Here is a 19,026-nt window from a genome sequence, read left to right as displayed (position 1 = left end):
ATTAAATCATATAGATACCTAATTACATTCTACGAAATTTCACTATTAGTGCTACTGTTCTACTTATTTCTATTTGAGTCATTAATCTCCTAAAGAATTCAAGGTATTCAATTTAATATTTGAAGGTCATTATTCAGAAATTAAACTTTTCCTTCTATTATGTTATAGCTATGGTTTGTTACATATCATTTCCAAATTTTAGGAGTTTACAAATACACTATCTTGTTTTTAAAATTGGTTATACATAAATGCATACTATTTTATGCTCAGTTTTAAAACCAGAAGTATACGCTCATGTTTAAATATAAGTATAAAGAAGACTAGAGAGAAATCATATTTTCATTGTCAATATTTCATAGCACTGTCTAGATCAGAAAACGCGTTACACGATCTGCCTTTGTCATTTTGTTTTAGAAATAAATAACTATATGTGTGTACATCAAATATGAATGCTTGTTTTTTGAAAGACAAAAGACTTCGTTCTCGAAAGACCGTAAATAGCCAATACACCTATTTCCAGCGTGACAAGAAGGAAAGTATACCTTGAACTGAACAGTCTTTTTGAGATCAAAACTGAAGTGTTCGTTGAAAATAAAACACAAAATGCTTGTTGAAAACAGAAGGTAAAACCTTCAGCTAACAAAAGAACTTGACAATTATTTTGAGCATAATGCCGGCAAGGGGTTAATGGGAGTCTAAATGATTTGATCGAAACGTGACAGATGTACAACACAAACAAAAGCAAACAATAGGGACCACTATTCTATGTCATTTGTTGAATGAGGACATTTACCATAGATTTTCCATTTCAAAGAATTTCATGGGCGCTATATTAAACATATCACTTTTTTTGCCTACTAAATAATTAAAGTTAGTTTGTGCTACAATTAAACAATCTCAGAAATGTGACTTGACAGTGCACAGAACATATCTAATCAACACTTCCTGTTTTCTCTACAACGGATACACCAAACAGTTCTGAATTGAGTTATCTACTTTAGATGAACATCTCCAATGAAATGTTTAGTAAAATAGTTACTTAATGTGAACTCCTTGTTAATCCAATTACCTTATTGTGCACTTAAATGTCACTAGCACTGTCGCTTGCCAACTTTTTGTGTACTAAGATGTCATTAGCACTATGTCACTTGTCAACTTTTTGTGTACTAAGATGTCATTAGCACTATGTCACTTGCCAACTTTTTGTGTACTAAGATGTCATTAGCACTATGTCACTTGTCAAATTTTTGTGTACTAAGATGTCATTAGCACTATGTCACTTGCCAACTTTTTGTGTACTAAGATGTCATTAGCACTATGTCACTTGCCAACTTTTTGTGTACTAAGATGTCATTAGCACTATGTCACTTGTTAACGTGTTGAAAATATAAAGTTAAATATTAAATTGAACTTCATTTGACTAAGGGTTAAAGCGTATATTTTGATAAAATAAATTGGTTTTTATGTTATCAAGGAACAATGGATGGCTGCCTGGTCGCGATGTCGTTCGGTTGTCTTGATGGTCCTGGATTCAAACCCTGCCAGCCTCCATCCTCCATCGTCCTGCGGGAGGTTTAGGACTAGAAAGTCAATTATCTTCAACTCTGAAGGAACCTCCGAACCATAGAAAACATTTTACAAACAATGTCAATACTATCGATTGGGCTCATCATTCTACTCTACGACTTTATCAAGTGCCTTCAAATAAACACAAGATTTTCAAATAGTGCTGCAAATTTGGTTTGTACTAGCAATTAGTCACATTGAATTTCAATATTAAATTCAATTAGTTGCCAACTAAAGTTTTTCGGGCAAAGAAAACCGTTGATATATTTGAAGCATTGATTAATTTTTATGTGAGCCTAGAAACAATATTCAGCGAAAGTAGAGACTATATTACAAACATTGATTCTTTTTAGGTCTTGTTTTAGACCATAAAATTAATTTTTAACTCTCTCTACCTAATGAGCCCAAGACTATATATAATATGTAGTATCTACTGCTCCATCTGTAGTTTGGTTGTAAGTGTTCTCAGCCACTTAGGTCCAAGTTTAAACTGATACAAGGACACGTCCAAACAAGAGAACAGCTAGACTTTGACTTGTCAGAGAAAACAGAACAATTCTATCTGGCTACATTATTAGGTCTTGATGCCCCGGGTGACAATTTACCTTCAGCAGTATCTACTGTGCTTATAAGAATGTTTTTTGTAAAAGTTGAAAAATAGATTTCTTCCCTTTCTTCTCTGTCTCTCTCTGTATATCTGTCTGTCTCTCTCTCTTCTTCTTCTTCTTCTATCTCTCTCTCTTTTTCTTTCTCTGAGATGCCAACATGTTCACTTGTATGAAATCAAAATGTGTCTAGAACTATGCATATTTGTCAACTAGACTGTTCAACTGAACAAGAAGACATTGAGATTAAAGAACACATTTTATTAAAAGGAACAAACTTAAAGTGCATTAACACTGTATAATTCAAACAAAATGGTGGAGCATTTGGTTGACACCGAAACTATATTCCAGACCTTTATTGAAGTACAAATATGACTTGGTCAGAGAGTTCATTGCCATCACAGGTCGTATAGCACAGGTCTCTAAAAGTGTCCCGTAGGTGTTAACTGGTGGATGAGTACACATCTAGACATTTATTCCATTATAGTCAGAACAAAATGTCCCTAGAGTTACCCGAGAGCCATGATCATGTTTAGATCAAGACAGAGAAGTCAAGAGTAAATCAATTTTAGATGGGCGTCCCAAGTACAAGTTTGAGAAGCACTGTATCAGAAGCACTGTTATGATATCACCCATGGAAGCTACACTTACGGCGCTATAGACCGGGCTGATGCTATCCACTCCTAAGCTGTACTAGTGTGTGCCTGTTCCTATTGGCTGAATAGATTCTGATGTAACCACGTGTAAAACCACCACATATGAGGTTAGGAATGAACAGCTGACTTTCAGGGACAGTGATAGATAGAGGACGTGTGTTTATTGTAGTTTTGAAAGGAGTTGTGTTCCCTGTCAGTTGTTCTAATCTTATTATTTCACTGGTGTTTCTACCTAGGTCTGTATCTTCATTGGAATTGAAAGCAAATAAATGTTCATCAAAATTCATTTCTTTTTTTGTTTTGAAAAGAAGTTTGTTCAAGTTCTGTTGTAGTCCTACGCCTACAACGTTGGACTGGCTGTCTGGAGCTTTTTACCTCATCCCTTAGTCTATTGAACCGTTGTGGCGCCACACATGATCTGTCGACCGTCTTTCTCCATTCCTTTCTGTCTTTTGCCTTGAATAGAATCTCTTTCAATGATAGGCCCGTCCATTTTTTTAACGTTGTCTTCCCATCGCTTTCTCGATCTGCCTCTTCTTCTTTTTCCTGGTTCTGTACCCGGAAGGTATGTCTTTGCGAGCCCGAGGATATTGTGATATGGCCATAAAGTTTAAGTTTGCATTTTTTTTTAAAGTGGAGTGGTCATCGTGATCCTGTTTCGAATCTCCTCACTTACGATGCGGTCTTTGATAGTGATACCAAGTATCCTTCTGTAAAATTCCATCCTCCTATCTAGTTCTCCTATCTAAATGATAATATCCAAAGTAGTTACATACATACATACGTGTGCGCGAAACAGCAATGTAATCAAACATAACCCATCAGCACTCTAATGATGATTTCATTTTTTCTCTCTCTTAAACACACACGCGCGTATGTATGTATGTAACTACTTTGGATATTATCATTCATCCCCTTTGAACATTTTCATTCATTAAATACTTTCGAACATAAAAATTCTTTTATTTTATCAATGTTGGTCATCTGTGTCTGTTTCCAAACCTTGAATGTGCGCTGGTCTATGTGGCTTGTCTCTAAATACTCTAGACATTGCATCACCATTAAATCATATAGATACCTAATTACATTCTACGAAATTTCACTATTAGTGCTACTGTTCTACTTATTTCTATTTGAGTCATTAATCTCCTAAAGAATTCAAGGTATTCAATTTAATATTTGAAGGTCATTATTCAGAAATTAAACTTTTCCTTCTATTATGTTATAGCTATGATTTGTTACATATCATTTCCAAATTTTAGGAGTTTACAAATACACTATCTTGTTTTTAAAATTGGTTATACATAAATGCATACTATTTTATGCTCAGTTTTAAAACCAGAAGTATACGCTCATGTTTAAATATAAGTATAAAGAAGACTAGAGAGAAATCATATTTTCATTGTCAATATTTCATAGCACTGTCTAGATCAGAAAACGCGTTACACGATCTGCCTTTGTCATTTTGTTTTAGAAATAAATAACTATATGTGTGTACATCAAATATGAATGCTTGTTTTTTGAAAGACAAAAGACTTCGTTCTCGAAAGACCGTAAATAGCCAATACACCTATTTCCAGCGTGACAAGAAGGAAAGTATACCTTGAACTGAACAGTCTTTTTGAGATCAAAACTGAAGTGTTCGTTGAAAATAAAACACAAAATGCTTGTTGAAAACAGAAGGTAAAACCTTCAGCTAACAAAAGAACTTGACAATTATTTTGAGCATAATGCCGGCAAGGGGTTAATGGGAGTCTAAATGATTTGATCGAAACGTGACAGATGTACAACACAAACAAAAGCAAACAATAGGGACCACTATTCTATGTCATTTGTTGAATGAGGACATTTACCATAGATTTTCCATTTCAAAGAATTTCATGGGCGCTATATTAAACATATCACTTTTTTTGCCTACTAAATAATTAAAGTTAGTTTGTGCTACAATTAAACAATCTCAGAAATGTGACTTGACAGTGCACAGAACATATCTAATCAACACTTCCTGTTTTCTCTACAACGGATACACCAAACAGTTCTGAATTGAGTTATCTACTTTAGATGAACATCTCCAATGAAATGTTTAGTAAAATAGTTACTTAATGTGAACTCCTTGTTAATCCAATTACCTTATTGTGCACTTAAATGTCACTAGCACTGTCGCTTGCCAACTTTTTGTGTACTAAGATGTCATTAGCACTATGTCACTTGTCAACTTTTTGTGTACTAAGATGTCATTAGCACTATGTCACTTGCCAACTTTTTGTGTACTAAGATGTCATTAGCACTATGTCACTTGTCAAATTTTTGTGTACTAAGATGTCATTAGCACTATGTCACTTGCCAACTTTTTGTGTACTAAGATGTCATTAGCACTATGTCACTTGCCAACTTTTTGTGTACTAAGATGTCATTAGCACTATGTCACTTGTTAACGTGTTGAAAATATAAAGTTAAATATTAAATTGAACTTCATTTGACTAAGGGTTAAAGCGTATATTTTGATAAAATAAATTGGTTTTTATGTTATCAAGGAACAATGGATGGCTGCCTGGTCGCGATGTCGTTCGGTTGTCTTGATGGTCCTGGATTCAAACCCTGCCAGCCTCCATCCTCCATCGTCCTGCGGGAGGTTTAGGACTAGAAAGTCAATTATCTTCAACTCTGAAGGAACCTCCGAACCATAGAAAACATTTTACAAACAATGTCAATACTATCGATTGGGCTCATCATTCTACTCTACGACTTTATCAAGTGCCTTCAAATAAACACAAGATTTTCAAATAGTGCTGCAAATTTGGTTTGTACTAGCAATTAGTCACATTGAATTTCAATATTAAATTCAATTAGTTGCCAACTAAAGTTTTTCGGGCAAAGAAAACCGTTGATATATTTGAAGCATTGATTAATTTTTATGTGAGCCTAGAAACAATATTCAGCGAAAGTAGAGACTATATTACAAACATTGATTCTTTTTAGGTCTTGTTTTAGACCATAAAATTAATTTTTAACTCTCTCTACCTAATGAGCCCAAGACTATATATAATATGTAGTATCTACTGCTCCATCTGTAGTTTGGTTGTAAGTGTTCTCAGCCACTTAGGTCCAAGTTTAAACTGATACAAGGACACGTCCAAACAAGAGAACAGCTAGACTTTGACTTGTCAGAGAAAACAGAACAATTCTATCTGGCTACATTATTAGGTCTTGATGCCCCGGGTGACAATTTACCTTCAGCAGTATCTACTGTGCTTATAAGAATGTTTTTTGTAAAAGTTGAAAAATAGATTTCTTCCCTTTCTTCTCTGTCTCTCTCTGTATATCTGTCTGTCTCTCTCTCTTCTTCTTCTTCTTCTATCTCTCTCTCTTTTTCTTTCTCTGAGATGCCAACATGTTCACTTGTATGAAATCAAAATGTGTCTAGAACTATGCATATTTGTCAACTAGACTGTTCAACTGAACAAGAAGACATTGAGATTAAAGAACACATTTTATTAAAAGGAACAAACTTAAAGTGCATTAACACTGTATAATTCAAACAAAATGGTGGAGCATTTGGTTGACACCGAAACTATATTCCAGACCTTTATTGAAGTACAAATATGACTTGGTCAGAGAGTTCATTGCCATCACAGGTCGTATAGCACAGGTCTCTAAAAGTGTCCCGTAGGTGTTAACTGGTGGATGAGTACACATCTAGACATTTATTCCATTATAGTCAGAACAAAATGTCCCTAGAGTTACCCGAGAGCCATGATCATGTTTAGATCAAGACAGAGAAGTCAAGAGTAAATCAATTTTAGATGGGCGTCCCAAGTACAAGTTTGAGAAGCACTGTATCAGAAGCACTGTTATGATATCACCCATGGAAGCTACACTTACGGCGCTATAGACCGGGCTGATGCTATCCACTCCTAAGCTGTACTAGTGTGTGCCTGTTCCTATTGGCTGAATAGATTCTGATGTAACCACGTGTAAAACCACCACATATGAGGTTAGGAATGAACAGCTGACTTTCAGGGACAGTGATAGATAGAGGACGTGTGTTTATTGTAGTTTTGAAAGGAGTTGTGTTCCCTGTCAGTTGTTCTAATCTTATTATTTCACTGGTGTTTCTACCTAGGTCTGTATCTTCATTGGAATTGAAAGCAAATAAATGTTCATCAAAATTCATTTCTTTTTTTGTTTTGAAAAGAAGTTTGTTCAAGTTCTGTTGTAGTCCTACGCCTACAACGTTGGACTGGCTGTCTGGAGCTTTTTACCTCATCCCTTAGTCTATTGAACCGTTGTGGCGCCACACATGATCTGTCGACCGTCTTTCTCCATTCCTTTCTGTCTTTTGCCTTGAATAGAATCTCTTTCAATGATAGGCCCGTCCATTTTTTTAACGTTGTCTTCCCATCGCTTTCTCGATCTGCCTCTTCTTCTTTTTCCTGGTTCTGTACCCGGAAGGTATGTCTTTGCGAGCCCGAGGATATTGTGATATGGCCATAAAGTTTAAGTTTGCATTTTTTTTTAAAGTGGAGTGGTCATCGTGATCCTGTTTCGAATCTCCTCACTTACGATGCGGTCTTTGATAGTGATACCAAGTATCCTTCTGTAAAATTCCATCCTCCTATCTAGTTCTTGAGTTAACATTGAAGATACGCAAGCCTACAAGAATGCGACCATGACCTAGCGCAGGGGGTGGGCAAATTACGACCCTCGGGCCACATGCGGCCCGCCGAAGTGTTTTATGCGGCCCGCCGATGCCTAAAGAAATCAGGTGTTCCCAGACATTACACATATAAAAATGCAAATATTTTAAAATAATTAATTGTAAATATCTATAGATCTAGAAATTATTGAAACTTGATTCTTATCACTTATCATGAAGAGGCTAAATAAACATTGTCTTTTAAACGTCATTCTAAAAAGTTTAAAGTAAACGAAAATTATTTAAAATGGCAATATTTCGAAACATTCAGTCAAAGACAAACACAGGCCATAGACAAATTGCTTAGGGTCCCCAATTGGTAAGGGCCTTGCACTAACTCTTGTTGTATTATTTTAGAGTAGAAATATCGAAACTTGTCCTCAATGTTATTGTTGAAGTACAATAGGTTTTTAATAAATTGAATAGTTTTACTGTTGTCGCTTTTTTTTTATTTGAGGCCACCAATTCACTTTGCCAAGGGGCCTCCAATTATCTGCCGGCCATGACTGGCACTTCCGAGAAGTACTTGAAGATTTGGAACAAAACATTCCGATGTTCGGTTACACAGTAGTGTCCGCTGGCCTAGAAGAATATGGAATCTCAAGGAAGAAATAGTTGGGTTCATTGAAGGACACTGACTGTGACTTTATTACTAATATTTCTAATGAAGAGTTGAAGACAGACTTCATGTTTATCATTGAATACATTGCAATGTTTTGTTTGCAAATGAAATGTATGTGCATCTTAAATCTTTTCAAAGTTATTCTACTTCTCGAGCCAGCGAGTAAAATCAGTAAAATCCTTAGCTGAAAGGTGAAGCTATTTCTAGTGAAATGGATGAAATTAGAAGACCTATTTGGATTCCTTGATTGTGGAATTTGAAAGCAAATTTTGAGACGTCTAGAACTTCGAGCTAGTTTTAAATACCTTCAGCTCACCATTTAATGATTTAGCTCCAGATGACATACCTCCAAGCAAAATATGATCTGAAAGAGTAATTCCAGTGAGTTCTTCCAAAGAAGTTTCATGACTGCCAGAAGCTGTATTCCCATACTTAAGAAAGCTTTGCTGCGAAGCTTTCACATTATTCGGAACCTGATTCATCTGTGAACACGCTTTATTACATTTGATTCAAAATTATGAAGTGTTAGAACAGCTCGATGCTCACTGACTGTAATTTGACAGCAGTCGCAAGAACAAATCAACTAGTAAGCTAGTTCTACAGTTACAGAACATTATGCACGGATGTAAACAGTTAAATGCTTCATATTAAGGTTTATTGTACATTTGTGGTGAAATGTTGTGATGTAAAAAGACAATAACAAAATTTAAAAAGTTATTCGTGAAATTAGTTCAAGAAATTGCTATATGTTGTTGTAATTCCTCAATTGGGAGTAAACAAAAATGTATGCGGCCCGCCAGTCCCCACATTTTTTTTAATGCGGCCCTCGGTAGAAAAAGGTTGCCCACCCCTGACATAGCGCATCAGTTTGATTTTAGTGGTGAGGGCTATGAGTTTTGTCTTCCTTGTGAGCCTCGCAAATGTTGCTGTGGACTGTGAAATTCTGGCCTGTAGTTCTGGAGGTATTAGCTTCCTGTAGCTTCAGTGTGGTGCCTCCTTGGAAACATTGTAGTAGTGGAACAAGATAGATCAGTGACGGGTAGCGAGCAAAGACCTCTTCCGGGCTACCTTGGGTGAGCTTCTTTTTTTTTTTTTTTTACCTCAATCGAGGTGGGGATGGAACAATTAGCCCGGTGACCCAGTCTACAAGTCCGCCACGCTGTCCCACATGGCGCATTCGGCACCGATTTCCTACTGGTTGAAGTTTCAACTTCATCCGAGAATGGGTGTTGGAGAAATAACGTGTACTAATGTTTTATCAGACAGACAGAGTTGATATAAGCTTTGTACAAATAATAAACAAAATTGAATTTACTTTTTTTGATTCATTGATTTCAATAACAGTCTCAAAACTGAACTACTACTAGATGTAGGCCTCAGACATACGGAAATAGAAATGTATTTGTAGTCTGCATGTTGTTCATTTCGTGGTTTTTTTTTTCTCAATTATTTCTATTTTATTTATAAATATCTTTCTAAAAAAGACATTTTCTACTTTGCCTAACGTAGATCCAGAATTCTATAGAATGCATACATTCTGCACCTTACCAATAAAAACACGCACGCGCGCACACAAAGACATAGATACATATAATATAAGCTTTGTTTTTAAAAAGTATTTTGCTTGTCATTTGATTTTATTCATTAGATTCGACACACACGTCTGTGAACATTTTAATTTTCGCTTGCAACGTAACGTTGTCGCTTCTCTATCGCTATTTATTTGTTTTGGTTCCATGAGCTCCTTTCTTGAACTAAAACAAAGGACATCTACTGCTAATGAAATGAAATTTAACGTAGAACACACTAATGATATAAAATATTAGGCACTGACCACTACAAAATTTCGTCTTACTTTTCAACCTTTAGCAATAGTTGTCATCAAAGTTCACTTAGTCAGGGGGGGGGGGGGTTACTTCCTCCAGTCTGTTGCTTGTCATTTCCTCCGGTTGAATTGATCAACTGGAAATTGGTTGATGAGCTCCTATTCAAGAAATTGACCATTACGAAAAAAAGAAAAAAGCCGGAAGAAGATTGTTTCTATGTATAGACTCCCGCTATGTACCTCCCCTCCTGGGTTTGTGGCTGTGCCTATCTCAAACTCATGGCACAAAACAACACGTAGTTACAGGCATGCCACTTTCCCTGGATGACCCGGAAATCTGGGTTTCAACGGTCCGATTTTCCCCCTTCCGGGTTGGCCCACGACAATTTTGTTAAAATCCGGGTTTTTAGTAGATTTAGATTTTGGTCTCAATTTCTTCGCACTTTCCCCGTTAATCTTAGTTTGCTAGTTCCGATCGTGCGAGCCGCCATTTTGATACAAAGTCGACCTGTTTCAAATATCGCGACCCGCGAGACTTTCACTTGACATCACTGGCGTATCCAGGGAGGGGGCGGTAGGGGCGATAGCGAAATTTAGTAGAGAAATCACAATTTGTTATCGAATCCTTTAATTATGTTAATAATATATACTAATTATTTATAATTTAACCATTTTTTAGATTATGTCGTTCTCCCTATGTATGTCGGCCGATTTGGTTGGATGAGAGGCTATTGCGTCGATCCCGCCCCCACCCGACCCTAACTCTTCGTGGGGGGGGGTCTTTTTTTTTTAAATGACAGTTTGCTATCAGATTTAGTTACCTGTCTAAATGCTATAAGTTACTAAATTGATGTCCATTTTGAAGTAGATCTGAACAAAATCAAGTCAATTTTTGTAAATTAACTGGCCTATGCATGTACATTGGTGGAATGAATTTTAATACTGTGATTAAAGCAACGTGCTTCTAAGGAATAACAAGAAAAGAAAGCGTTTGAAGTTAGGATAGAAACATCATTTAAGATGAGAGGGGGGTGCAAACATTATTTAAGATGAGAGGGGGGTGCAAACATCATTTAAGATGAGAGGTGGGTGCAAACATCATTTAAGATGAGACTTCGATTACTGGAAACATAAATGGCAGCCCTGTTAGTAGCCTACTCCGGTCCCATTGGATCAGTAGCTACGACCTTACGTTTCTTCCTACACACGCAGCAGCCTTGCCACAGAACCAGCACAACTTTGGATTAGAATAGTTTCTTCATGGATAGTTCCTTAGTATTTTACAAAATCAGGAGACTATAAGATTGGAAATTTATCTTGAACTGGAAACTCAATGTATTATTAACTACGCAAAGGTGCCGGTATGTTGTTATGTTCAATGACACTTGATAGGGGTATGGTTTAGTGCCATGACAATTTATCCAACTCATCTCGGTCAAAAGCCACCCGCAGTCAAAGGTCAACTAGTCCGTTCCCACATTATCTTCTTAGTGTATTTAGTGATGAACTTGTGATTCCGTTTTGAAAAGTTAAAAAAAATAAATTTGCTTGTGTCTGTGTGTCAGAATTGATTTAGAAACAAGCTCGCTTCCCATAAACTAGTTGGCCTTTAGTTGTGTGTCTCCTCTCATTCCCATCACCAGAAAAATACGAAATCAATACCAGCCTTCCACACAGAGTGAAAGTTGATTTCATTTTCTCTGCTTGTAGTTCTCTTTAGTATTCTACACTGGGCAGCTGTTCATCCTCTACTCTACTCCAGAACTTCACAGTTTTTTTTTTGTTTCTTTTTTACAAAGCTATTATCAACTCACTCTGTCTGTCTGGTAAAATGTTTGTACATGTTATTTCTCCCATACCGAATCTTGGATCTAGCTGAAATTTAGCACAATTATTTCTTTTACCTGACAACACAGGAATCAATAAAATACTAACCAATTAGTTAATTAACTAGTGGTAATTATTTTGTTTGGTATCTCGAACAATAGAAAGAAATTATACTTGACTCAAGTGGTGGTATAAGCTGAATTAGTTCCCTTTATAGGTCGTCATCTGAGCCTTAGTAAACACAAACAGTAGAAAACAAAATAGAAACAATAGATAACTAAACAACTTCCATGTTCATAAGCTCTTCGCTAGCAGAGTGGTTACCGTGTTGACCGCAAGTTCGAACTCAGGTCGTTCCCCCTTTAAAAAAAAATACATTCACGCAGATACCCCTTTTTTCTCCCCCTCCCCTTTCCAGTTGGTCTAGACAAGTGATAGGATCATAGCGTATTGAGAAAGCTAAAAGCTTGACATTGCACTAAACAAAAACAATTGGTAAAAATATTTCTAATCGCACAGATTTATTTCTGTTAGTCTAGATTCTAGATCTATTACAAATTTAATACATGACTATTCCAAACTAATTGATGCACTTAATTTAAGCCTTGTTTGTTGTTGTTTTGTACATATTTTGTTTTGTATTTTGTGTATTGTTGATTTTGTTTCTTCATAAACATTGTTCTCGCGATCTGCCCAGTTGAGAATCAATTTAAATTTGGCTGTAGTCAATAGCGATACGACTCTTCTACGTAAATAGACACAAAGACAAAATTTAAGCTGTTTTTTTTTTTATATATTCTGACGCATTTAGTCTTGCTTTTAAATAATGTTTCCCTCCCCTCTCTCTCTCTCTCTCTCTCACACATACACACACACACTTTGTCCACTTCTTGTCTTTCCCTATATTTTATTCCCCCACCGACCCATTCACATAACATTAGAATCTATTGCTGGCTATCAGATGTGGAGACGTTCACGTGGAGGTAGTCTCCCCTCCACGCACACACACACCAGTCCAGTGATACGAATGTTGAGAGTCACGCTGTAAAAACAGCTCTACACATTGTCAACGTCGACCCTGAGATAAGGACAATTGCAAATAATCTTTGCTTTGTTTTGTAGCACCAAAAGGGACTGTTGGACTGACCAGTCTGTATATGGTTGTGCACTGATTAATCATAGTGGCCACACTTAGATCTACTTTCCATAGCAGACTGTCCAGCATGTATAAAACGGACCTGGCATCTCGGTAGAAGCGAGCGTTCAATTCGGCTGCAATCCTTCCTACACTTTGAGGCATGGCATTACACAAAGTTACAAAAAGAGTTACATCACCGCCCTTTATTAATATAGGCTCTTTTTTTTATGATCTAACTTGTTTCAACACTTGTGTATTTCAATGAAGAAAGGACTTGCGTATTAAATGGGAAACAACGGTAGCCTTTCAACCTAAACTTTACAAGCTCCATATATCTTAATATCAGATTTTCAATATGTTTTTATTTTTTTAGATCCAAACATGACGCACGGACGGACGGAAAGACAGACCACACTAAACTAATAGCGTTTTTTTTCCCCTTTTGGAGAAGGAGGCGCTAAAAACTGTCAGGTAACATAATGACTTGCACGTGAACTGTCAGGAAACATAATGACTTGCACGTGAACTGTTAGGAAACATAATGACTTGCACGTGAACTGTCAGGTAACATAATGACTTGCACGTGAACTGTCAGGAAACATAATGACTTCCAGGCGAATTGTCAGGTAACATAATGACTTGCACGTGAACTGTCAGGTAACATAATGACTTCCACGTGAACTGTCAGGTAACATAATGACTTGCACGTGAACTGTCAGGTAACATAATGACTTCCAGGTGAACTGTCAGGAAACATAATGACTTCCACGTGAACTGTCAGGAAACATAATGACTTCCAGGTGAACTGTCAGGTAACATAATGACTTGCACGTGAACTGTCAGGTAAAGAGACCTGACACTGAAGAGCTGGTCTGCATGATATGTCATCCATTCTCAGCTTCGATGGGCCGGCCACATCTCTGACATGAAAATTGAGCCAAAGGAAAGACACTGGTCAAGGTGGGCAAACAACAAGTAGGGGACTCGCATTGTATCCCTGGAAGAGGTCAACATCAATACTGGTTCTTTAAATAGGACAAAATGTGCGGAGTTTTAGAGCGTTTTAACTTACACACTTAATACAATGAAAGTTCGTTCAACGTAAGTCCAGGTCAGCGTGACATTGAGCTGGCCCTTCATAAAAAAACAAGGCTGTTCTATTCCATGCACTATGAACTCCACACTGCGCTGTGTGCGTCTATCAGGCAACTCTGACTCGTTCTTACTGTGGCACTGAATGATATACTCTGCTCAGTTGACACGTCGGGCTATCTTTACAACATAAGATTATACATCCACACACACAATCAAAGAATTGGAGGTTAGTTTTAACTTTATCGCCAAGGGAGTGATTGTATAGACTAGCATAAATATGATACGAATGAACATTTTAATTAGTCTATTGATAATATTCTTGTCTTGCTATCAGGTTTATAGGAGCACCTTGTTTTAGCTTTTTTTTTTAAATCGTAATTTAATTGAATGTTTGCCTGAAATTGATGTGACTATTTAGACAAGTCACGTGTTCATCTTTTTATTTTGTGCAGTTATTATTTTAATGACAAAATGTTGTTGGGGTGTGTTTGGTCGTAGCTCCAGACTGCTAGTTTAACTTCGTTTTGTTTAACTTCCCCTTGTAGATCTACAACTTTCACACAAGTCTTGAAAAAAAAAAACTCCACAGATTTATTATGTCTAGAACAGTTATACACATAATTACATTAAATACATGACTAATCCAAACTAATTGATACAATTACACTTAATATAAGCTTTGTTGATATGTTTTGCTTTAAAGTATTTTCTATGTTTTTATTGTTTTATATTCACCTTTTATTTGCAAATATTTTCAATAGTACATTTCTTGGGTGGATAGACACACAATGAAACTTTACAAAATGTTGAAATACTTATAAAATAATCTTCTGCTCGCCTCAAAACTATCACACTCACCAGAATCCTCCCCTTCCTCCCACTTTAATGTAGTCATCAACATCAATCCTTCTAGAAAGGACATCAAACACCCATTAAAAAACACAAAGTTATAATGGACACTTTCTAAGATGCGATTTCGCCTAAAGATGTCCTATGTATTACTCGCTGAGTAGATCAGCGGTTTCAACTTGCTGTTGCATATAGAACCTACCTATTCCCATGCCAAATGTACTCTGAGCAAAAGAGCCCTATCGACCTTTACATCTGTACACTTCGGAGATACTGAGGGAAAGGAACTATTCACACCTTCTTTACAATTACCCGGGTCTGAATAGAAATTCTGTCTGTATCGCGGAGCTCTGCTCTCTCATGGCACTTTCACTGGCAGACCCCCCCCCCCCTTTTTCTCATTTTTTCTTTTTTAAAATTTCATGTTTTTTTTTTTTTGTTCGTGTATGTTATTTTCTGAATTGAATGGGAATGAACTCAATCCTGAATTTTTAAAGTAATTTTTTAAATATTTTTTTTTCTTTTCATCTGTTCTTTTGATGTTCTCTGCTGACCTCGCATACACACACGCACATAATTATGTTTTCAGAAGATAACAAAGATAGGGTTAGGAAAGACACGCAAAGACACACACCCCCAACACACACACAACACTCCTTTTGTGTTACAGTCAGTGGCCATTTTTACTCACTTACCTTGCGCTTTGGCTCCTACATAAATGGCATTCTCAACACTCTTTGATTTCACATTTTATTTCACATACAAATGGGCAACTAACTAGTGGCAGTTAAGGAGTTTTGATAGATCATCTGCCACGCAGTGTCTAAAGTAGAAGTTAATTCTTGTTTATTTACTTGGCAATTAGAATACATCTAGACTGTCTGACTTCTCCCCAGTTAGAATACATCTAGACTGTCTGACTTCTCCCCAGTTAGAATACATCTAGACTGCCTGACTTCTCCCCAGTTAGAATACATCTAGACTGTCTGACTTCTCCCCAGTTAGAATACATCTAGACTGTCTGACTTCTCCCTAGTTAGAATACATCTAGACTGTCTGACTTCTCCCCAGTTAGAATACATCTAGACTGTCTGACTTCTCCCTAGTTAGAATACATCTAGACTGTCTGACTTCTCCCTAGTTAGAGCACATCTAGACTGTCTGACTTCTCCCCAGTTAGAGCACATCTAGACTGTCTGACTTCTCCCCAGTTAGAATACATCTAGACTGTCTGACTTCTCCCCAGTTAGAATACATCTAGACTGTCTGACTTCTCCCTAGTTAGAGCACATCTAGACTGTCTGACTTCTCCCCTGTTAGAATACATCTAGACTGTCTGACTTCTCCCTAGTTAGAGCACATCTAGACTGTCTGACTTCTCCCCAGTTAGAATACATCTAGACTGCCTGACTTCTCCCCTGTTAGAATACATCTAGACTGCCTGACTTCTCCCCAGTTAGAATACATCTAGACTATCTGGCTTCTTCCCAGTTAGATTACATCTAGACTGCCTGACTTCTCCCCAGTTAGATTACACCTAGACTATCTAGCTTCTTCCGAGTTAGATTACATCTAGACTCTCTGGCTTCTCCCCAGTTAGATTACATCTAGACTCTCTGTCTTCTCCCCAGTTAGATTACATCTAGACTCTCTGTCTTCTCCCTAGTTAGATTACACCTAGACTGTCTGGCTTTTCCCCAGTTAGATTACACCTAGACTCTCTGTCTTCTCCCCAGTTAGAATACATCTAGACTGTCTGGCTTCTCCCCAGTTAGATTACACCTAGACTCTCTGTCTTCTCCCCAGTTAGATTACACCTAGACTGTCTGGCTTTTCCCCAGTTAGATTACACCTAGACTCTCTGGCTTCTCCCCAGTTAGATTACACCTAGACTCTCTGTCTTCTCCCCAGTTAGAATACATCTAGACTGTCTGGCTTTTCCCCAGTTAGATTACACCTAGACTCTCTGTCTTCTCCCCAGTTAGATTACACCTAGACTGTCTGGCTTCTCCCCAGTTAGATTACATCTAGACTCTCTGGCTTTTCCCCAGTTAGATTACACCTAGACTCTCTGTCTTCTCCCCAGTTAGAATACATCTAGATTCTCTTGCTTCTCCCCAGTTAGATTACACCTAGACTGTCTGGCTTTTCCCCAGTTAGATTACACCTAGACTCTCTGTCTTCTCCCCAGTTAGATTACACCTAGATTCTCTTGCTTCTCCCCAGTTAGATTACATCTAGACTGTCTGGCTTCTCCCCAGTTAGATTACACCTAGACTCTCTGGCTTCTCCCCAGTTAGATTACATCTAGACTCTCTGGCTTCTCCCCAGTTAGATTACATCTAGACTCTCTGGCTTCTCCCCAGTTAGAATACATCTAGACTGTCTGACTTCTCCCCAGTTAGATTACACCTAGACTCTCTGGCTTCTCCCCAGTTAGAATACATCTAGACTCTGGCTTCTCCCCAGTTAGAATACATCTAGACTCTGACTTCTCCCCAGTTAGATTACATCTAGACTCTCTGGCTTCTCCCCAGTTAGAATACATCTAGACTCTCTGGCTTCTCCCCAGTTAGATTACATCTAGACTCTCTGACTTCTCCCCAGTTAGATTACATCTAGACTCTCTGGCTTCTCCCCAGTTAGAATACATCTAGACTCTCTGGCTTCTCCCCAGTTAGATTACATCTAGACTGTCTGGCTTCTCCCCAGTTAGATTACATCTAGACTCTCTGGCTTCTCCCCAGTTAGATTACATCTAGACTCTCTGGCTTCTCCCCAGTTAGAATACATCTAGACTCTCTGGCTTCTCCCCAGTTAGATTACATCTAGACTCTCTGACTTCTCCCCAGTTAGATTACATCTAGACTCTCTGGCTTCTCCCCAGTTAGAATACATCTAGACTCTCTGGCCTCTCCCCAGTTAGATTACATCTAGACTCTCTATTTTCAGGATCTCTTGGCCTCTTTAGAAACAGAAAAGGAAAGACGATGGCAAGCAGAACAGGCAGCTCGTAAAATGGCGGAACTTCTCAAGAAAGCGCAAGCCAGAGGTTAGTAGAAACACTTTTTTAATTACTGGGTACTAATGGTCACTGATTTCTTCAGTTAGTCTCAACATTGATGACACTATACTCACTAGCGATGTTTTTTTGTTTTCTTAGAATTTTTCTTTCCATATTGTAGTCAATGATTTAATTGACTGTTTGGTTCAGGTCAAGAGAGTGAAGCAATGAAGAGCTCCGCCATTGAGGCCACGTCCCAGTTGAAGCAGGCCGTGATGAATGAGCATGAAGCCAATGTTGTTTTGAAGGAAGAGATCTTCGCCTTGCAGGTAAGACTTTGTATCTTCCAGAGCATAGGAGCTCTACTTCTCTGGCACCAGGCACAGCAGAACACTCCCTATCCTGTTTTTGAACCAAAGCTCACAATTTTTTTTCTATCCATTTTTGACATTAAATTAATGGTGAAGTGGGTCACGTTTGAAATGTTTAGAAATGGAGACTTTTCATCAAGTGGCAATCTAAGAGGAACTCGAGATCCATCTGTGAAGATCTCTGGTCACTCTTTGAACTGTGTTTAAAGAAACTCAAGGAAATGACATTTAAACTGGTCAATTTTATTCGTTGAGGAAACCATTAAACATTTCTTGTTTCCAATTGATAACTTTGTGTATTTTCCTATAGAATGTTACAAACCCGAAGAGTATTTGTACATTGACTTGATATTGAAATATAACATTTGTAATAATGCTTTTGTCTATTGATCATTTAGTGTGTACAATTTGAATTTTTTTTTTTTTTAGTTTCAACCCTGTTTTTTTCATCGCACCAAAGATAAAAGTTTGTTTTTTTAAGTAAAAGTAAGAACTTTCATTGTCTGCATTAGACTTGTATATAGTTTGCTCTGGTTCAAACAAACTTTGTTTTATTTCGGGTGTAGTTTGATGTCTCTCTCTCTATCATTCTCTCTCTCTCTCTCTCTCTTTCTCTCTCTCTCTCTGTGCGTGCGCGTGTGTGTGTGTGCGCGCGCGCAGTCAAATTTTAGATATAAAAATGCAACTTTTTGCAACTTTTCCTTCGCTTATCTAAATCCAAACACCTAAGTGTTTTAGGTGTTTAATTAGAGTTGGCAAGAAATCATTGAGA

At 37.4% G+C, this 19,026-nt stretch overlaps 1 protein-coding gene across 4 annotated transcripts in view; it reads left to right on the top strand.

Annotated features, from left to right (window-relative positions):
• Positions 1-19,026, top strand: part of LOC106063352 (leucine-rich repeat and coiled-coil domain-containing protein 1-like) — a 265,048-nt gene that overhangs the window by 144,669 nt on the left and 101,353 nt on the right. For all 4 annotated transcript variants that reach the window (XM_056035607.1, XM_056035603.1, XM_056035605.1 and 1 more), the window contains exons 10-11: positions 17,832-17,931; positions 18,094-18,212. In XM_056035607.1, the coding sequence (XP_055891582.1) occupies positions 17,832-17,931; positions 18,094-18,212 (219 nt within the window). The remainder of the gene's footprint in view (positions 1-17,831; positions 17,932-18,093; positions 18,213-19,026) is intronic.

Source organism: Biomphalaria glabrata, chromosome 7, assembly GCF_947242115.1.
Source record: "Biomphalaria glabrata chromosome 7, xgBioGlab47.1, whole genome shotgun sequence".
In the NCBI taxonomy this organism is placed as follows: Eukaryota; Metazoa; Mollusca; class Gastropoda; family Planorbidae; genus Biomphalaria; species Biomphalaria glabrata.
The sequence above is the reverse complement of the archived record's forward strand: the minus strand, read 5'-3'. Positions and strand labels throughout refer to the sequence as shown.